The following is a 22,370-nucleotide window of genomic DNA, read 5'->3' as shown; positions in this document are numbered from 1 at the left end:
CTGGGAAATTGTCCAGGTATGCCCTGTCCACAAAAAGCAGGAGAAATTCCATTCAGACAATTGTGGCTACGAATTTATTCTCCATCGTGAGCAAAGTGATCAACAGAGCCATCGCATAGCACTTACTCAGCAATATGCTGCTCACTGCATTCAGTTTGAATTCTGCCAGGACCACTCAGCTCCTCACTTTTTTATAACCTTTTTCCAAATATGGTCAAAATAAATGACCTAAGGGTTGCGATGAAAGTGATCGTCCTTTACCATAAAGGCAACACTAAATAGAAAAACCATCATGAAGCCCTAGAAAAATCAAAGTATTTGAAAATTGGGGAAAGTCTCTACTAGCTGGAGTCATACCTAGCACAAAGAAAGATGGAAGCAGTTGAATGGAGGATAATCATTTCATTTTGGGGGAATTCTGCAGGAGTTCCTTAAGGTGGTGTCCTTGGCCCAATCATTTTCAGTTACAATACTTATGACCTAAGCTTCTGTGACCTAATACAGAAGTAAGAATGCTCATTGATGATTGCATAATGTTAAGTACCACCTGCAACTCCTCAGATAATGAAACAGTTGGTGTCCATACACAGCAAGCCTTGGACAACATTCAGGTTTGTGCTGATAAATAAGTAACATTGAGTACATACAAGTGCCAGGCAATTACCATTTCCAACAAGAGAGAATTTAACCAGCTCACCTTGCCATTGGCATTGCTGAATCTCCCGCTATCAACATCCTGTATTATCACTGGCTAGATTTTAAACTGGACCAACCACTTAGATGCTAAGCAGAAAAGAGGCTGAGAATTCTGTGGTAGACAATCAACTTTCTGATTCCACAAATCTTGTTCACCATCTAAAAGTTAGAAGTGTGATGGAATACTCCCCATTTGCCTGGATGAGCACCACTTAAATTGAAGAAGTTTGACCTCATTCAAGACAAAGTAGCCTACTTGATAAGAACCCCATTCATCATCTTCAACAACTCTCTGAATAAAGAAGTTTCTCTGAATGAAGTAGTTTCTTCTCATCTCTGTCTCAGCTCTCTTGCTGACAATCCTGAAATTGTGACTTCCAGTTACTGACATACCAACCTGTTGAAACAGAATATCCTTCTTTGTCCTGTCAAAATTGTTCGTAATTTTGAACACTTCAGTATAGTCACCCCTTAATCTTCTCTGCTCTAAGGAGCATAAGCCCAATCGCTCCAATTCTTCCTCGTATCTAAAGTCCTTAATTCCTGGTGTCATTCCAGTAAATCTGGCTTGCACTTTCTCCAGTGTTTTAACATTTTTCTTAAATAAGGTACCTAGAACTGAACAAAACACTCCAAGTGTGGTCTGATCAATGATTTGTAGAAGTGCAACATCACTCACTTACCTTTATATTCTTATGCCTCTAATTATATACCCAACGGTCCTATAAGCCTTTTTAACAACACTTTCAACTTGCCTGCCATCTTCAGGGAACCATGTTCATGAACCCAGAGGTCCTTCTGCTTCTGTACTCCTCTCAAAATTGTATAACTGAGCCTGTACTGTACCTCAGTTTTCTTCTCCAAAATACATTACCTCTCAATTCTCTGTGTTGAAGTTCATTTGCCACATGTCTGTCCATTTGACAACTTGTCAATGTCTCTGAAGTCACTCAGCAACATCCTCACAATTCACTATTCTCCCTCAATGTCATCTGAAAATTTAGAGATTTTGTTTTCAACACCCATTTCCAAATCGTTTATTATATCAGGAAAAGCGAGAGTCCCTGGGGAACACCACTTTCAACTTGCCTCCAAACTAAGCCATGCCCATCTACACCTACCCTCTGTTTCTTGTCTTTTAGCCAATTCCTAATCCACGCTGCCAAGTACCCATCAGTCTGAAACATTTCTAATTTGCAAACCAACCTGCCATGTGACACACTATCAAATGCTTTATGTATATTGGAAAGTAGGTTTTAAAAAATGCTTTAAAGCTGAAGGGAAGAAGAAAAGCAGAGGGTCTTCAGGAAGTGACTCTAAAAACTTAGGTCAAGATTACTGAAGTCTAATGGTGGATCAATGGACAGAAGGCCAAAGTGAGTGGACTTAAGGGTGTGGAAAGAGACAGAATGTTGATGTAAATTACAGAAAAGGGCTTTACTGCAGCCAGTCATCTTGTGGCATGGTCTGTTAGCTATACTTTTTTTTGCATTTTTCAGTTCATAGAAATGTTTGCACTGTAATTTGCTGGACTTGCACGCTGGTAGTGGTTCAACGAGGACAACAAGACAGAAGGGGTTGAAGCCAATTGTAAGATGAGCAGTATAAATAAGTATGAGATTTGAGAATTGAGAAAAAGACAGGATAGCTGGGGACAAGTACAGAAAGGGAAATAATGAGGCAAAGAAAGTTTGGACTAAGATGAAAGGAAGACACACAAAGGAATAAAAGAAACAAAATAAAATTTAAGATTTGCCTTTTAAAAATCTCTAAGGACAACTTATCCTAAGAAAGGAGGTTCAGCAGCTTAAATTGTTCAATTTCTAGGTCAGGTAAATTAATTGGCATTATATTACCATCATGCTGTTTAAAAGGTAGTACTGCTAGAGCTAATTTTCTGTGGCAATTTGATTAGGCAATAATCGTTCAAAGTTGTAAAATAACAAGGAGGCTAAGAGCAAGGTTCTAGGTGCGCAAAACAAACACTGGAGCAGGGTTTGTCAACCAATAAATTCTAGATCTTCTAACTCATAACATATCTCTTAATTCCATGAATTTGCCCACTTATTTGTAAGTTACAAGTGACTAATGCTTTTTTTTTCCAGAACATCAAGCTGTGATGCTACGGATGGGGTTTAAGGTGACAAGGATTTTTCATTCAATGTTTTTAGCTCAGGAAAACAGTAGAGAATGCAAAATAGGACATGGGGCTCAAGTTTTGTGCATATTGATGTTGATGGACACAGGAAGGCCTACTGCATCAACTTACAGTCCAAAAATACCTCAAAGAAGGAAGAGTTTCCACTGACTACAGCATTATTGGAACATATATGTATGAAGAATGCTCTTCAGTGTTTTTCTGTGTTTAATGAACAAACCTCTTACTAGGATTGAACAGGGGAGTCATTGGTGAAATCATAAGTTCTTATTGAGCAGTTGGATGCCTAATCAACAATTCTATCTTAGGCCAGAAGATATTTGTCCAAGTCTATCATGGAAGCGTATCATTAGACTTAGTGTAGAGTTTATCAGTCCAGAGTTAAAGCAAAGCAGGTTTTCTCATTACTCTATGTGAGCATGTTTCAACAGGAGAAACTTTTTCAGTGCCTAATTTAGTCCTCAAAAATATGGAAAATTTACTCACCTATATTTGGATGGTTCAAACATTTCATTATTCTTACTTCCCTGAAAAGCTGCAAGAAAGAAGAAAATGCGATTAGAAGCTTATATTATTAATGCAGTCATTTGTATTCTCCTTTGACCATTTGATTTTATAATGTGTAACACAATTCAAGAAAGATGCAAGGTTTTCTTTTTTAATGTAACAGTGGAATCAGCTCAAATGTATTATTCACCCATCTTAATCACTATAAAATCCCCCTTCCTTCTCCCAATATCTCTTCTCCAAGCTCACGTAGCTGCTCAAGGAAAGCCAGTGATTTCATGGCAGTAGATTAGAAGCTACAAAATAAGTTGGATAAGAGGTAAGAAAGCAGAGTAATAGCACATTATCACTAGCACAGTGGAGCAGCAGAAATTCAGATGGAAAGTGCCATCGGTCTAGAAAGCTTTGAAGTCTGTACATGTACATCACTTATACAGTGTATCTAAGTAAAAGTATAGCTACTGTTGTAAGCATACTCAGCCACTGGATGGAGCTCTAGAATTTAGGAAGCAGGAAGAAATCCAATACCACATATATCATCAGGGACTCTAGTTCTGTAATTATAACAGAGTCATAGAGATCGACAGCACAGAAACAGACCTTTCAGTCCAACTCATCCATGCCGTCCAGATATCCAAAATTAATCTAGTCCTATTTTCCAGCACTTGGCCCATATTCATCTAACCCTTCCTATTCATGAATCCATCCAGATGGCTTTTAAATGTTGTAATTGTACCAGCCTCCGCCACTTCCTTGGCAGCTCATTCCATACACTGACATCTTAAAGCATAGGAGCACATTTAGTAAGTAATGCTGTGCCAGCTCATGGAAACAGCTGTCTGATTTTGTCCCACATTGCAGGTTTTTCCCACAATAACCCTGCAAATTTATCATCAGGTACATGCTCAAATACCTTTACAAATTTCTGAATGGAATCTGCTTCTACTACCCTTTTAAGTAGTGTAAATCAGAAAACTGTGTGGGGAAAGAAAATTTTTAAGTTTTTAGGAAGTTTTTGTGCCAATTATTGTCATGTATGACTTTTAATTACTGATTAACTTGCCGAAAGAAAAAATTTCTTCTTTCTGAAGAAAGTTCTAAAGAAGGGTCACTGGACCCGAAGTGTTAACTCTTCTTTCTCTCCATAGATGCAGCCAGATTTGTTGAATTTTTCCAGCTGTTTCTGTTTTGTGTCTGATTTCTAGCATCTGTAGTTCTTTGAATTTCTTCTTGTCTCTATATCATGAATTTACTTAATGACCAATTCTAGAGATTACAGATTCCCCAGAGTCAACTCTTTGTTCAAGTGCCTTTACAGAAGATTGCAGACCCAGGTCAGCTGGTAAGTGAAAAGTATGAGAAGTATGAAATGAATGGTGAAAATCAAGGGAAATTGGAAAACCGATGTCACTTGACGCAATTCATAATTAGAATAGCAGGTCAAATCGACACCTAAAACCGCATGATTGTTTTTCAGATGTTGCTGAACTTTTGTGCGTTTCCAATTTTGAGGTGTCACAGGAATTACTGAGCTTTAACTTAACCCTTGCTGTCTCTGTATAGAGAAGTAAAGTCAAACCAGCGACCTAGGTTTTGGAACCAGGTATAACGATACTGCTTCCACAATTCTCAAAAGTAACCTTCCAGTTTAGCAGTCTTCTACAGATTTTTAAAATATAATTTGAGTTTGCAATATCTCCCAAGTCCTCTACTACCTTGCTATCCAACTTAGTTGGATGATTCCCTGCCCTCAGTCCCTGATGAAGGAGCATCGCTCCGAAAGCTAGTGTGCTTCCAATTAAACCTGTTGGACTATAACCTGGTGTTGTGTGATTTTTAACTCAATAGGAACAGCTGACTAAATTTGGGGATTTTGAGTCCCAAATCTTTAATGGCAGCATTAAAGTACAGCAGACCCCAGGACAGCATTTACTGAAATGTTCATTGTTCAGGTCAGGTTCAATGGTTAAATATCAATCAAAATGGTAAGTAACCAAAGCAACTAATCTGGTGCAAACTACTCCAATAATGGATTAATATCAATGATTGCTGTTAGTCTGAACAACAAGAATTATTGACCCATTAGCATAAACTGGAATCAATTCCTTTCTGCCTTGTGCCGGGAACAGTTCCATCAGAGATTGCTGCAGCCAACTCCACCTGGTCAGTTTAAAGTAGCTGAAGATGATCCCTAATCATCCTTCCGCTGAGACTGCCTTCTCTCTGGCAGGAAATGGCTCTGTCCACCTAGTCCCCAATGCGATCTGGCTGCAAATGGCTCCTTTCCCTGCCCTCAGTCCCTGAGATTCACTCCACAGAGTAGCCTGGCTACAAGCGGTTCCCTTCCCCTGTGGTGTGAGAAGGAGATACAGGATGTGAGTAAATAAGTGAGTAATTGAGTGATTGAGTGTGATAGTGCATTAGTCATTGCTAATTAGTGACTGGGAAAGAATTACAGTGTGAATAAATCTTATATAATGTCATCACCAGCTTAAAAACTAATGACTGAACTACCCTATTCTCATAGATCATAAGACATAAGACCATAAGTCACAGGAGCAGAAATTAGGCCATTCAGCCCATTGAGTTTCCTGATAAGTTTCTCAACCCCATTCTCCTTTCTCCCCGTAACTCTTCATCAGCTTGATACTCAAGAATCTATCTCAATCTTAAATATACTCATTGACCCGGCCTCCACAGCCTTCTGTAGCAATGAATTCCCATGGATTCACCACTCTCTGGCTGAAGAAGTTTCTCCTTATCTCTATTCTAAAAGGTCTTGCCTTTATTCTAAGGCTGTGCCCTCACATCCTAGTCTCTCCTACCAATGAAAACACCTCCCCAACACTCACTCTGTCCAGGCTATTCAGTATTCTATATGCTTCAATTAGATCTTCCCTCATCCTTCTAAATGCCACTGGGTATATAGCCAGAGTCCTCAAACATTCCTCATGTTAATCTTTTCATTCCTAGGACCAATCTCGTAAACCTCCTTTGAACACGCTCCAGGTCCAGTATCCTTCCTGAGATATGGGGCCCAAAATTGCACACAATACTGCAAATGTGGTCTGAGCAGAGCATTACAGAGCCTCAGAAGTATATCCCTACTTTTGTATTCAAGTCCTCTCAAAATAAATACCATCATTGCATTTGCCTTCCTAACTACTAACTCAAGTTAGTAGTTTACCTTGAGACAATCCTGGACTAGAACTCCCAAGTCTTTCTGCATTTCAGACTTCTGAATTTTCTCCCCATTTAGAAAATAGTCCATGCCTCTATTCTTTCTATCAAAGTGCATGACCTCTCACTCTCCCACATTGTACTCCATCTGCCACTTCTTTGCCCACTTTCCTAACCTGTCCAAATCCTTCAGCAGCCTACCCACCTCCTCAAGCTACTTGTCCCTCTACCTATCTTTGTATCATCTGCAAACTTAGCCAGAATGCCCTCAGCCCCTTCATCTAGATCGTTAATGTATAAAGTAAAACGTTGTGGTCCCAATACTGCACCTTGCTGAACACGACTTGTAACACTGACTGCCATCCTGAGAAGGACCTTGTTATCCCCACACTCTGCATTCTGCCAGATAGCTGTGCTTTGGGAGGTCCCAACAATCTTAAACAGGGTCAAGGAGGAAGAAGTTTAGTAAACGGTTTTAAGTGTTTGGGCATATATTGGTTTTATAATGTTTGTAAGCTTCTGCAATTCTTAAATTTATAATGAAATCCCTTTCTGAAAGTTCATATTTTGAAACTGGGTAATCATGATATTCTGATTTGACAGGAATTGGTTTCTAACAATGTTAAGAAACTAAAAAATTTGAACACTGGGTCTATTATTGTTCAGTGAACTCAAGTAGTTTCTTACATATTACCACAAACACAACAAAGGGATCTATTTAATGGCATGCATTAAATATTTACCTAGTAATATAATAAAAAGGGCAGGAGTTGTCTATACAATCCTTCTAGCCTGCTCCATCATTCAAAGTGTTCATGTCTGATGTGATCTTGGATTCAAACTTCACTTTCCTGTCTGACCGTATAACCTTTATCTTATCGTCAAATATATGTGCAACACAACTTTGAATATATTCAATAATTCAATTGCCACAACTCCCTCAGACAGAAAATTCAATAGATTAGTCGTCAGCTTGAAGGAGAAATTCCTTTTCATCTCTGTTTAAATACTTGATTCCTTATTCAGCAACTATGTTCCCTTGCTCTAGAAACTCCCACAAGGAGAAATACCTTCTTAGCCTTTTCAAGCCTCTCTGGATCTTATGTTTCAGGAAGAATCTCTCTCATTGTTTAAATTCCAGTGAGGCACATGTAATATTATGTAATGAGCCCCCTCATTACATAAATCAACTTGAGTGAACTTTCATGCAATTGTCTCTAATGCAAGTACATTCCTTCTTACATAGAGATCAAAAATACATCTAATTCTACAGGCATGATCTCATAAATATCCTGTACAGTTGTAGCATGACTTCCTGACTTTTATAATCTATTCTCCTTTCAATAAAAGCTAATATTTCACTTGTCTTCCTAATCACTTACTATTCCTGAATGTCAACATTACTTTCCTGAGGATGCTTAGAGATCTCTCTGTACTAAAGCATTCTGTAATCACTCTTCACTTAAATAACATCCTCTTCAGAATGCACTTTATAGCATAACTTTGAGACAGCGTAAGCAAACCTCCTTGCGGTACACTCAGTCTCTTCACCCAAGCCTTTAGAGACTGTAAATAGTTTTGAGACCTCAACACTGTTCACTATGACACTCACCTACTTGAAAATAACCCATTTATTCAGACTCTCTATTTCTTCAGTCCCCTATTCCTTTCATTCTATCATGCCCACCACTAACTTGTGTAGTAAGCTTTTATGTGGCACTTTATCAACACCTTTTGGAAATCCAAACATGCCACACTTACTAATTCCTTTCTATTCACCCTGTTTCTTAAAGGAACTTTAATTAATTCGTCAAACCCAATTGCCCTTTCTGCTTGGCTGAATAATGAGTTTTATTTTGAAAAGGTTTTGTTACTACTTCTTTAATAAGAGATTCCACTGTTTTCCCAGCATCAAATTCTAGGCTTATTGGCCGAAGTTTCTGACTCCATCCTTTCTTGAATAATGTCATTCAAGTACAGCTTTCCAATTCACTATGATGTTTACAATATCTAGGGAATTTTAGAAGATTGAAACCAATGCATCCACTATCTCTGTAGTTACATCTTTTAAGACCCTCGATGCTGGCTGCTTAGGCCAGTTGCCAGGTGACTGTTAAGTCCTATTTGTTTACTTAGAAACTTTTTAAATTAGTATTTATTGTTGACAAAAAAGTTCGTCCCTCTTGTTCCCCTTCATTTCCTATTACAGTCTTTCTGTTATAATGTATGTTTTACCAATGCAAATTCACTGCAATGCAATTGACAAATTTGGGACTCTTAAAAAGTGTTGACTGTAATAGTGAAAATCACAATGTGCCAGAATAATAGTCAGCTCTTCTGCAACTCCACATTATAGAAAAATCACACTTTAGAAACATGGCCAACGCTTTAAGCGCAGTTTCTAAAGCATGAAATTTCTCTAACATGGAGTTGCAGAAGAACTGACTATTATTCTAACACTTTACGATTTTTGCTGTCAAACCAATTGGAAAATATTAAATATCCCATAAAATATTTGCAACTGTACTTTTAATGCTGTTCTGTTTAAGATTAGTTTCAATATCTAAGATTAGTGATAGACATACTATTATTAGAAACATTAACAGAGGAGAATTGAAAGTATAATTTAAACAACATTTATATTTTCATTTTGATGCTTTTCAGAATGACAGAATATTTTGTTCATTGATTTGTCAGTGCTCCATTCTATGTTTTATGGTGCTCAGAAGCTAACTTAAGCTTGATACAATAGCAGATAGAATTGTAAGCCAATTATCTCTATAAATTATATTGCCAGGTAAATTCCACCTTCTGTTACTGACTTGCAACTGGAGCTGTATTGATAACACGTAAACTATCAAACAAATTATTTTTGGTCCATCTAGCCGACCTATCAAAGTCTCCCTAGGAATATTAATAATAAAAACATTTGTCAGTCAGAATTGGTGTAGCCCTTTCTTGAAATGTATTAAACAGTTTTGTTCTACCACCTGTTGATCAAGATGCTGAAAGGTTAGAGACAAAAAAAAAACAGCAGATGCTGGAATCCAAAGTAGACAAGGAGGCGGCTGGAAGAACACAGCAAGCCAGGCAGCGACAGGAGGTGGCGAAGCCAATGTTTCGGATGTAACCCTTCTTCAGGGCTGATTTTGAAAAGGACAAGAAATAGGAGATACAACTATATCATAAGTTTTTAAAATGGAATATGTATAATAATGGGTTTTTGAACAAATAAAAACACCATAATTGTCTTTATCCCTTGACCTGCTACTTTCAATAATCATATCCAACAGATGCCTTTTTTGACTTCGGCTGTCCATTTCTATCCATGTGCTCCTCCCTTCTGATTCTGACTTTTAATTTTACTCAGGGTCCTTGATGCCATGCTCATCCAGTAAGATGGTGGCAGAGGAGGTCGCTCCAGTTGGAGCTCCTCTGTTTCGCCCGTTCTTTTTCTCCCTCTCTCCTCTCAGCCTTGGATACCAGGCCCCCAAAACTAGCAAGGCAGTGATGCAGAGACGGCAGTGACAGGAGCAAGGATGCCAGTGGCTGCAACAGGTTTGCCAGCAACCCGAGGCGGGGATGGAGCGAGGTGGCAGCCAGTGGTCAGACAACGTGCAGCCTCCCCGAGTTGGTCTGCTGCACACAGCCTTTGGAGAGGGACTGTGATCTTTGTCTTTTTGCTTTGCTTCTAGTTTCTCTGACTGGTTATACTGTGAATTGATTAGGTTCATCCTGCTTGTTTCAAACAAGAGATACTTGAACAGGTATTTGTCGGTGGGACACCAACCATCAGTCTTCAGCAGTATTGTTGGGATGCTGTTAGGAACCATTGCTGCTGCTGTATTTATTACACTTGATAGTTTTCTGATATCACATGGAGTGAATTAAAGTGGCTGAACCTTGGGGACCTCAGGAAGAGGCAAGAAATTGTTCAGATGGGAATTCTAGCTGAAGAAAGTTGCAAGTCAAGTGTGAGGCGATGTATTTTGGGAAGACTAAAAAGACAAGGGGAATACACAATGAATGGTAAGATATTAGGCAGCGCAGAGGATCAGTAGGACCTTTATGTACGTGCCCACAGTTCCTTGAAAGGAGCAGGAGGCACATGGGGTAACTGCCTTTATCAGTTGAGGGTTGAAATACAAGAGCAGGGAGGTCTGGATAGAACTGCACAAATATAAAGCAATAGTTATGCCACAGATGGAGTACTATGTGCAGTTCCGGTTGCCACAATGTAGGAAGGATGTGATGGCACAAGAGAGGGTACGTGGAATATTCACCAGGCTGGGCTTGTTTTCCTTAGAGCAGAGAAGGCTGAGAGGAAACCTGATTAAAGTTTACAGAAGAATGAGAGACAGAGATAGGACAACAACAAACTTTTAGTAGAGGGATAGTAGAGGGATTCAAGAGACATAGATTTATGGTCAGGGGCAGGATATTTAGTAGAGATTTGAAGAACCCTCATAACAATTAAGCATTATTTCAATGAACACTTGAAACACCATAGCATACAAGACTACAGGCACAGCGTTTGAAAATAGGATTCGAGTACACAGGCACTTGATAACTAACTTGGCCACAATGGGCCAAAGGGCCACTTTCCATGCTGTAAAACTCTAAGACTCTTATGACTTTTTCACTTATGCTTTCCTTGTTCAAGGAGTCTCGTCCTCTTGCTTCATCATACAAATGTCCACCTCTGCAATATCACATACCACCCGTCTACCGATTAAATTAGCTACAGACTTTACAATTCAAATGCTTTCCTGGCTAGCCTCCCATCCTCTAAACTACAGCTCATCCAAAACTCTACTGATCATGTACTATCCAGCACCAGGCTATGTTCACCTCTAATCTTGTTGCTGCTAAACTATATTGGTTCTTTGAACCTCAGAATCACCAGCTTACTAATATCATCCTCAGGAATAAATATCTTCAATACATTGGTCTATGTGTACATTTAACAAACCTACATGCCCACACTCAATTCCTCACGCTCACTCTAAAAACACCTTCATAAATGTTTCAATGATAATATTTGGTGTAAATATGATTATTTGTGAGGATCAGCAGCAAGTGTGGCTGTATTACCCATCTCTAATTGTATTTGAGAACATGGTGATTAGCTGCCTTGAACTGCTGGAGTTGTGATATTGATGTACCCACAATGCTGTTAGGTCGCGAGTTCCAGGATTTTGTCCCAGAGAGTGAACTAATGGTGATGTTACTGTAGTGTGCAGATTGGATGGGAACTTGCAGATGGTGATGATTCCATGAATCTGCTGCCTTTGTCATTCTAAGTGATGGAGGTTTTGGATTGGGCAAGTGCTGAGAGTTGTTGCAGTGCATCTTGTAAATAACACATATTGATACAACTAACTGGCCAGGGTGGACAGACAGAACTTTAAACACGACAAATCAAGCAGTTTGCTTTGTCTCAAATTATATGAAGTTCCTTCAGTATTTTGGGGCCGCACAAGTAGCTCTTACAAAGTCTTATTTTGAAGCTCTAAACTTGTTTATGTTTATCAAATTAGCAGAGTCCGTGCAAGCTACACCACATATTCGAACCACTTGTCTCGATTCTCCTTCTGACACTTCAAAGCTCACCCAACCATCTGTTATCTCCTACTTTTACCATCAAGCCAATACCAGATTTATTTCCAACACAGATTACATTTTGATTTTAATATGAATATGCTGCATCAAATTACACAATTTGAACTCATGATCAGTATGAAGGTAAATCAGTGAAGGGTTAGTTTCTCTGATCTGCAACATTGTAAAAGCCTTGTGTACAGTTCTGGTCACCGCATCATAGGAAGGATGTGGAAGTTTCAGAAACGGTTCAGAGGAGATTTACTAGGATGTTGCCTAGTATGGAGGGAAGGTCTTACGAGGAAAGGCTGAGGAACTTGAGGCTGTTTTCATTAGAGAGAAGGTTGAGAGGTGACTTAATTGAGACAGATAAGATAATCAGAGCCTTTTTCCTCAGATGGCTATGGCTAGCACAAGGGGATATAGCTTTAAATTCAGGGGTGATGGATATAGGTCAGACGTCAGAGGTAGTTTCTTTACTCAGAGAGTAGTAGAGGCGTGGAATGCATTGTCTGTAACAGTGGTAGACTCGCCAACTTCAAAGACTTTTAAATGGTCACTGGATAGGCATAAGGACGAGAATGGAAGAGTGTAGGTTAGATGGGCTTCAGATTGGTTCCATAGGTCAGCGCAACATAGAGGGCCAAAGGGTCTGTGTTACGCTGTAATGTTCTATGTTCATTCCAGCTGGTAAACTCTTCTTCTCAAAAAAAATCCTAACACATCCATTCTTTTGATTTTCAGTAACAACAATTTGTTATTTTAAGCCCCACAAGAAGCATTATAAATACTAAAAGGCTAACTTAATTAAAATACCTGTTGAACATGTGTTTAAGGAAAACCTGCTAACTCTTCATTACAGGAACACCTGTACCAATTTATGCGATACAGTGAATATGCAGCAGCCAAATCACTGCAGCAACCAAGAATGGAGCCACTGTTTATAAAACTAGGATAAGTTGATTCCCAATTAGAGAGTCAAGAGTGTGGTACTGGAAAAGCACAGCAGGTTAAGCAGCATCTGAGGAGCAGGAGAACTGATGCTTCTGGCAAAAGCCCTTCGTCAGAAATGTCTAGCCTGAGGCGTAACAACAAACTTCATATTAAGACTACAGGAATTTCATAAAAGCAATGCTGAAAATCTAAAGCAAAACCTTGCTTAGTCTGAAATTCTAACTTTCACTTTAAGTTACAGTCAGTATGGTTAGTGTATAAAAGTTCACGCAGTCCGTAACAGATGTGACTCAGTAATGACTATAATGTGGTGGACGGAATGTAACATAATTGACACTTTTCAGCAGAAACTCCAGAATTTCATCAACAATAAAACTCTTTAGAGAAACTGCTAATTATTTTTTCTTTGAAGCTACTGCACATCTTCAGGAGCTGCCTCTATAATCCTTTTATTCCCTAAATACAACCACAGTTTTCAAAACTTTGACAGCATGAAACAGGAATTGCGTTGTACTATTGCTATGTGATGCAATTACAGTATTGAATTTCACACTTGCAACAAGTTGACTAGCATTCTCAGTACATAGAATCTTCTTCCCTTTTGAAGTATTTTTCACTTTAAAGTTGTTTTTATTTAGTTAGGAGAGAGGGCATTTTAAAGTGCCACTCTCTGTTTTAAGATCCCTTACTACTTTGTTGCATCTTATTGTCATTTCTCGTCACTTTAAATTATTTTTAATGATTTAACTTTCACACTCGCATGCACACACACACCCTCTCACAGACTTATACCCCTTCACACTAACACACACATACTCTCTCACAGACAGTCACTGCGCGCGCGCGCACACACACACACACACACACACACACACACACACACACACAAAAGTTTGTGGGACGAATTTGTACTTGCAGAATTACATTTCATTTTGCTCAAAAACTGCATGAATCCATATAAGATTGTGTAAATCGCTTTCTTAGATTAGAATCAGTCTGAACATTGGGGCACTGACAGCCTCACACAGGGGCACCTCACACCTTCAATGCAGTACAGTATGTGGGCCAACATGGCATCTATTGTTAAAGTTTACTTGAGAATGTAACTTTTAAGTTCTGGGATTTACATAAAGAACTGAACCAACATGCCCATTCTAAAAGACAAGAGATTTAACAAACAATCCAGGTCTTTTCAATATATAATTTCAGTTACAGCACACTGTGAACCTTTGCTTTAAATTCTGTGTCCCACGATCTTATACTTCACAACCACCTGATGAAGGAGCAGCGCTCCAAAAGCTAGTGCTTCCAAATAAACCTGTTGGACTTTAACCTGGTGTTGAGTGATTTTTAAACTTTGTATACCCCAGTCCAACACTAGCACCTCCAAATCATCTCTCGAAACAAGCCTGCTGCCTGCTCAAAGGATGATGACAACTCCTTAATTGAAAGATTGTATTTCTGGTTGTGTGCTTCAGGTCATTTATAAAAATATACTTCAGCTCCAATACTTCACTACCAATCTGACTATTTTATCAGACTTGATGGAAAAGAAGAATTTATACTGCACTCTCACAACCACTGGGTATTTCAAAGTTCTTCAAAGAGAATGGAGTTAATTTTAAATGTAGCTGCTGTCATAATACAGGAAATGTGGCAATTAAATGCAGATAACAAGTTCCTACTAACAGCAGTGTGGTAATAACCCAGAGGGGTGATTTACAATCTATTTTAGCAATTTTGGTGGAGGGGTAAATAATGTCCAGGACTGAGGAGATCTTTCCTGCACTTCTGTAAATAGTGTCATGGTATCATTTACATTCAACGTATCCAGCAAATGGAGCTTTGGTTGAATGTGTCATTCAAAAAACAGTATCTCTGACAGGACTGCTTGTCCTCATTGAAGAGTCAACCTTCATCTTTGTACTCAAGCCCTGGAGTAGGACTAGAAACTAAAACCTTGTTACTCAGAAGTGAGAATGCTACTTACTTGACCCTCTATAGTAGGAAATCAACAAATCTCCACCTATTGGCTTCTGCATTCAGCAACAATACTTTGCGGCAATCACTATGTGAGGTCAGTGAAGTGCATTGGATTAGTGATGATATATGGGGCGGGGAAAGATTGAGTTCTCAAAGCACAACTAAAATACTGCTTTCTTTCAAAAATAAAATCATAACGGTCAGGGAAACAAATTTATATTACCCTCTAAACTAGAGAAAAGGCAGGAAAGTGGAGTTGAGGATTATCAGCTCAGCTATGCTGCTCTTAAAAACTGGCAAATACACCTGATGTGCTGAAAGACATGCCCTGTCTCTTATGGTCTTAAAGAATTAAATATTTAAATAAAATTACACAAAGAATCTGGCAAATTCAACCAATTAGTTGATACAGGTGTTAAACACAATACCGGTATTAAATTAGTTTTATTCAAATTGCCTCTCTGAACCCTGCCCTATTTCCTTCTTCCTTATGGATGAAATATCTCTAACTATGTAAATGCTATTTGCTTTAATCACTCAATGCAATAGTGAGTAGCACAATATTATTGATATAACTCAAATTATTTTCTTGATCCGTTAGTGATTATATCAAATTTAGGCCAATTTGTCTCAACTCTTTTCATGAGACTACAATACAAAATAACTTGAATGCTATAGCCATACACCATTCTAAATATATTGTCATTTGTTCAGAGTCTCTGGGTCAAATCCTGGTACTCCTTCCTAACAGTGTGTGGGTGCACCTAGCCTGAATGAAGTGTCAATTCTACTACATTCTACTGCCTTCTCAAGGATATTAAAGATGGTCAATAAATGCTGGCCTGGCCAGCAACACCCACATCCTATGAACAAATGAATGTAAAAATAAATGCCTTAGTCCATTATTCAGTGAAGGCTAACAGCCAGTCTCTTCCCTGCAATACCTTTCTCTACAAGCATGAAGTGGCAACACCAGGTGTTTTGCTCCTTTGTGGTATAGAACAAGGGCTAATGTTGAGGCTGCATTAAGCTTCACCCAATCTGCTAGCGTCAGACTTGGGTGGAGATGAAGCAATTTAGCATGACAGCATGAGATACTGATGGAGATAGACATGTCATCTGAGTCATGATAATCTTTATAATCATGGCTAACTAGCTGATGTAATGTGTACCTGTTGTTATCTTGTAATGTGCTATATCCTATTGTATAAGACAAATGTTCTTCTAATTAAAACTCAAAACGCGATTTATCTTCAACCCCTAATGTAAAAGCAGCGCTCCAAAAAGAAAACATTCACATCTGAGCTGGTGAAAGAAACAGAAAAATCAGTCAGATTCTAGGAAGCAAACATGATGTAGTCACATTCAGAGGTGAAAGAATCCTTAGAAAAGAAGGATCTGAGAACAATTCAGCGTTGTGTGTAAAGTCAGAAATTTCAAGGGGGGGAAAGCTTTGAAATAATAGTGGAAAAGACCAGGCTGGATAGTGAAAAGGAATACCTCCTATCATCATCCAGCTGGACAAGGGCCGCAGATTCATAGGAACACCACCACCTAAAGCTCTCCTTCAAGCTACTTACCATTCAGAAATATATCACCAGTCCTTCGGTGTTGCTGAGGCCAAGTCTGGGAGCTTCCTCCTAATAGCATTGTGGGTATATCTACACCAAATAAACTGCAGCAGTTCAAGGCGGCAGTTCACACAATCTTCTCAATGGTAACCAGGGATGGGCAATAAATGCTGGCCCAGCCAGTAAGAAACACATACATAGAATGATAGAATTTACATTATGGAAGGAGGTCATTTGGCCCCTTAAGCCCACACGGACCGTGCACGGAGCACCCCGTCCCTAACCCTATAACCATGCATTTCCCATGACTAACCCACCTACCCATTCCTGGACACAAAGGACAATTTAGCTTGGCCAACCCAGCTAACCTGCACATCATTGGACTGTGGGAGAACACTAGAGCTGCCAGAGGAAACCCATGCATGCATAGGAAGAACGTGCAAAACGCAGGTCTCTGATGCTTTAAGGCAGTAGTGATAACCACTGAGCCATCCTGAAAGAAACAATCTTACCACCGTAGAATAGCAGCACTTCTTTTTACATAAATATTTTTATTGAAAACCTTTTTAAATCTTTTACAAAGCACACACACATATATATATATACACACACACACACAAAGAAAAACAATAACACCATCAAAACAGAAAAAAAAGTACAAAAAAGGCCATAACACAGTACCATTGTTAATAAACAACTTACTATTCTACCAAAACAAACACATCTACTTAACTTAAACTACAAGCACATTAAATAAATACTAACTCAAACTAAATTCAAATAAATAATATTTCACTACTTTATTCTAACTCATTGATCACACCTCTACTGAGGCTCCCATCCCTGGGAGCACTATCTACTGCACCCATATATTCCCCCCCCCCACCCCCCCCACCGTCTCCTCCTCCCACGGCCCCACACCATACTGATTCCAATGGTTATACCACAGCCCTGATTAATATTGCAGATAAGTTAGCGTCAATATAATTTTAAAAGGGTTGCCACATTTTGTAGAACTGTTTTGTTTTGTGGTGCACCATATTTGTGAGGTAGTCTTGGGGGAGATGCTCCATTACCAAGCTATGCCACCCCATTACACCTGGTGGTTTTTCTGACGTCCAGTTCACTAGAATGTTCTTCCTCGCACAGTGGGTAAGAATATTACACAATCTCTTTCCCTGTTCCCCCAGAGAGGGCAAATTTGGCAACTCCAAAAGAAGAAATACCGGATCCACGTTAATTCCAATCCTCAGGAAAACCTTTAGCTCCCTTACTATAGCATTCCGGTATCTCTAGATCCTACAATAGGACCAGTAACAGTGTGTAAGAGTGCCTATACTAATGTTACATTTGGGACATCCTGATGATACTCCTCTCTTGAACTTAGCTAGCCTCTCTGGTGCCATATGAGTCCTGTGTAAGATCTTCAATTGCATCGCCTGCACTCTGTTACATACTTAGATTTTCCTTACATTCCCCCAGATGTCTTCCCATACCCCCGATGAAATATCCTCTCCTCTCAATTCCAGAGTCCTTTCATGTCTCCTAGGGCGTGACCTTTCTGTAAATGATATTAAGTACTGAGTCAAAGAGCACCCACACACCGGAGTACTCTTTTCTCCACGTCTGATTTGTAACACTGAACCAGGAGCGTGGTCTTCCTCTGTATATAGTCCCTTATCTGGAAATATCGGAAAAGTTCCCTATTAGACAATCTATATTTCTGACTTAACTGACTATATGACATCAGGATCTCCCCCTCAAATAAGTCTCCCAGACAGAAGATTCCCTTATTCTCCCATGCCTTAAAGCTGGAGTCCATTGTCCCAGGTTTAAGGTTTAAATCATTGGGCTCCCACCACGGAGGTAAATGGCAAAGTCTTAGATCAATTGCCCTCGTCTTGCCTCATTATCCTCCGGGTTTTTACTGTATTTAAAATAATTGGACTTGTGCACGGCTGGGTCACAGATTTCATCTTGTCCACGAATAATAAATTAATTAAAGGACATCTTGATTGCGAGGCCTCAATATCAAGCCAAATCGACTCCGAAATCCCCCATATCCCGTCACCAACATATGTTAACAGAACACTTATTTCTTCAAATCCTTAAGATCCACCACTCTCTCACCCTGCCAAAGTTGCAATTGAGCGAATTTAATTAGAGAACGCCTGTGGCATGAAATAAAGGACACTAGCCAACCATTGAGCCTTCATAACACTTATCTGGGTAACAACAACGGGAGCATTCTCATGGGGTACAGCAGGTGAGGAAGAACATTCATCTTAATCAGGGCTATCCGGCCCAACCAGGATAACGGTAATCCCTCCCACCGCTGCAAATCCTGTTTTATCCTCTCTAAGTTGTACATAGTTAGCTTTATACAGATGATGGAAGCAAGGGGTAATAAAAATTCCCAAATACAAAAGACTTTTTGGTGACCATCTAAACGGGAATTGCATTCCATCCTTCAGGTCAGGGACCTCCACTGATCCCCCTGCTGACATGGCTTCCGATTTTGTAAAATTGATCCTGTAACCCGAGAAACCACCATATGAATTAAATGTTTGGATCAGTCGAGGTCGTCAGCATATAGGGTGATCTTATGCTTCCCCCATTCCCACCTTTGGCGCTACCATTTCAGGATCCCTCCTGATAGTTTCATCTAACTGTTTAATCGCCAAGGTAAAAAAAAAACAGCGGTGATAAAGGACACCCCTATCAACTACCTCTTCCAAGATTAAAGTTATTTGACTTAATACAGTTTGTAATGACTGCCGCCTTAGGATCATTATACAGTACTGCTACCCATCTGACAAAGGATCCCCCCAAACCAAAGCGCTCAAATAGATACGGCCATTCTATCCGATCAAAACGCCTTTTCTGCATCCAGGGAGACTGCCAAACCCGGAATCAATCTTTGCTAGTATACCTGTACTGTGTTCAATACTCTCCTAAGCCTCCCTAAGAGCAGTTGGCAGACAATCTTGGGCATAAGAATATTCGTACATCTCCAGAAGTGGCTCCACTAACATGCTTATGAAATCCTTATAGAATTCAGTTGAGAATCCATCTGGCCCCAGTGCTTTGCCACCCTGGAGATGCCTTATTGCTTCCTGCACTCCCTGTACCATTAAAGGCGCATTCAAAAGGAAAGCCTGCTCCGTACTTATGTTGGGGAGGAAGACTTTCAGAAAAGGACTGCATTCCCATTGTATTGTGTTCGTACCCCTGCGACCGAAATAGCTCTTCAAAGTATTTCCTAAACCTAACACTGATCTTTTTCAATTCGCAGATAATCATACCAGCCTTCTCCCCAACAGAGGTAATAGACTGGGAAGCTTTTTTCCTCCTAGTCAAATAAGCCAGATATCTACCAGGCTTATCTCAGAATCCAAACAGTCTTTGTTTGGCAAAGGAGACCTCTTTTTTAGCCACTTGTGTGTGCATTGAGTCGAAAGCAACCCAAAGAGCTGTGACCCGCTGAAGCTTGACCAATGACGGCCTATTTTCATATGTTTTCTCAGCTACCTTCACCCAGGCCTCCAGCATCTGTTGCTGCTTCTCCCTCTGCCTCTTTCTAGTCATCGAATGTGAAATGATCAGACCTCTTAAATATGCCTTAGTGGCCTCCCAAAGCATTGCCAGATTACTAGCTGTACCTGAATTAATATCCCCAAAAGGCCCTGAACTCTCTTGTAATATATTCAATAAACTTGCCACCCCCTAACAAAATGGATCCATGCGCCAATGACGTGCATCCATTCCACTAACCTTGATTTTAACATCGAAATACACTGGTGCATGATCTGAAACAGCTATATTCCCAATTTCGCACGCCAATGTTCTGTCCAAACCATCAGTTGGCATTAAAAAAATGTCAATTTGCATATGGCACTTGTGGGGGTTGGAATAGAACGTGAAGTCTCTTCCATTAGGGAGGAGGTGCCTCCACACATCCACTAGTCCCAACTCATCGCACATGTCCACCAACTGTTTAGACTGCGCGGGCATACCTGTCAGGCCTTTTGGCACCCTGTCAATCTCTGGGTCTATTGAGCAATTAAAATCCCCACCTATAATCATACGGCAAACCCCGCGGTTCATTATTTTAGCCATTGCATCAATTAGAAATTTAAGGAGGTTGCACTGGGGGACAACATACATTCAAGCCATCGTAATCTTCTCCATGTATGAGCAATGATAAACCGTCCATGTTCATCCTTGATCTGCTCCATTACCTGGAAAGGGAGGTTCCTTCTTATCAGTATAGTCACTCCTCTACTCTTAGAACTGAAGAATGAGAAAAATATCCTGTCATAAGCCCCCCTGCTGCAGTTTCAGATGCTCCTTATCAGTTAGATGCATCTCCTGTAGCAGGCCAATGTCTACCCTTTCCTTCCTGAGGCTTGATAAGACCTTCTTTCTTTTAATAGGAGAATGGCTCCCTTTTATATTCCAGATGCATCACCTGAACAAATCACTAGCCGTGGTCATGTAGGGCAGCCCATGGCTTCCCAGGAGGAGGGAGTTTATCTGAGGCGTGACGCGTTCCAAAAATATTAACTCTATAAGATCTAAGAACTGTTCCTATGTAAACAACTACAACTTTAAAAACACACATTTAACTGAAACAGACACCCAAATAACCCCCAATTCGCTTGAGATCTTCCTTCTTGCCTATAGTGGGCACCCCTCCAAATCCTTACAACTATCTTAACTCCCTCTAGCTGAGGCCGTGCCCAAGCCCAAGTAAATTCACAAATGAGGAAAACCTGTTATTTACATTCTGAAAGTTAACAATGGATACCCATTCCCACCCCCACTCATCTTAGCAACAGGTATAGTCACCTCCAATGCAAAATCAAGGGGACAGTAGGAATAAAAAGGAACCCCAGATAATACCCAACTGACCGATATATAAAATAATTTCAATTTTACAACAAAACTGTACATATGAAACCAATAACCACAAAAAAAGGAAGGGGGAAGAGGGAAGTAAAGAAGGGGTAATAACAAAAATCATCCCAAACCATTGTCTGCAACGATGCCCCCTCCCGTCCCGCCTCGGCTCAGGTCCTTCATTTCAACGACATCACAAAGTCCTTCGCCTTTTCTGCGGAGTCAAAGTTATATATCGTTCCCCCCATGGGCAAAATGCAATGTTCAGGTCCCTTAATTCTTTTTTGACTTCATCAACTGTCCTTCTCTTCTTAATCAGGGCTCCTGAAAAGTCCTGAAAAAACATTATCTTTGAGCCTTTATACATTAAAGCTTGTGATTTCCTCCCCAATCTTCTTGCTGTTTCCACTATTAACTGTTTTTCTGTATAATACAGGAGTTGCACCAGGACCACGCGGGGGCACGGGTCCGGTCCGGACCTGCACATCGCGATCCATTGGGCCTGTTCCACGCTTACCAGGCCCAGCTCAGATTCCAACCTCAGGAACCTCAGGAGCCATCTCTGCAGAAAGCTGACGAGGTCCTCGCCTTCCTCAAGGCCCACAATCCATAAATTTTTCCTTTTAGTTTTGTTTTCCAGGTCATTGACTTGATCCTGAAGGATCCGAACCTGGTCATCCAGCGTTCGGATTCTTCCTCCCGGGACCTCCGCTACAGTCTCGGATGCCTCGGTCCTCTCCTCCACTGCCTCACATCTTCATTCCAGCAGCTGGAATTCCTGCTCATGCTTTTTTAGCATGGCAGCTAATGGCTCAACT

General features: G+C 40.0%; 1 protein-coding gene across 14 annotated transcripts in view; it reads right to left on the bottom strand.

Annotated features, from left to right (window-relative positions):
* Window positions 1-22,370, bottom strand: part of mark3a (MAP/microtubule affinity-regulating kinase 3a) — a 178,308-nt gene that overhangs the window by 91,740 nt on the left and 64,198 nt on the right. For all 14 annotated transcript variants that reach the window (XM_072568575.1, XM_072568576.1, XM_072568578.1 and 11 more), the window contains exon 4: window positions 3,341-3,389. In XM_072568575.1, coding sequence (XP_072424676.1) covers window positions 3,341-3,389 — 49 coding nt within the window. The remainder of the gene's footprint in view (window positions 1-3,340; window positions 3,390-22,370) is intronic.

Source organism: Chiloscyllium punctatum, chromosome 4 (assembly GCF_047496795.1).
Source record: "Chiloscyllium punctatum isolate Juve2018m chromosome 4, sChiPun1.3, whole genome shotgun sequence".
Taxonomy (NCBI): Eukaryota; Metazoa; Chordata; class Chondrichthyes; order Orectolobiformes; family Hemiscylliidae; genus Chiloscyllium; species Chiloscyllium punctatum.
This window is presented reverse-complemented; position numbering and strand designations above follow the sequence as displayed.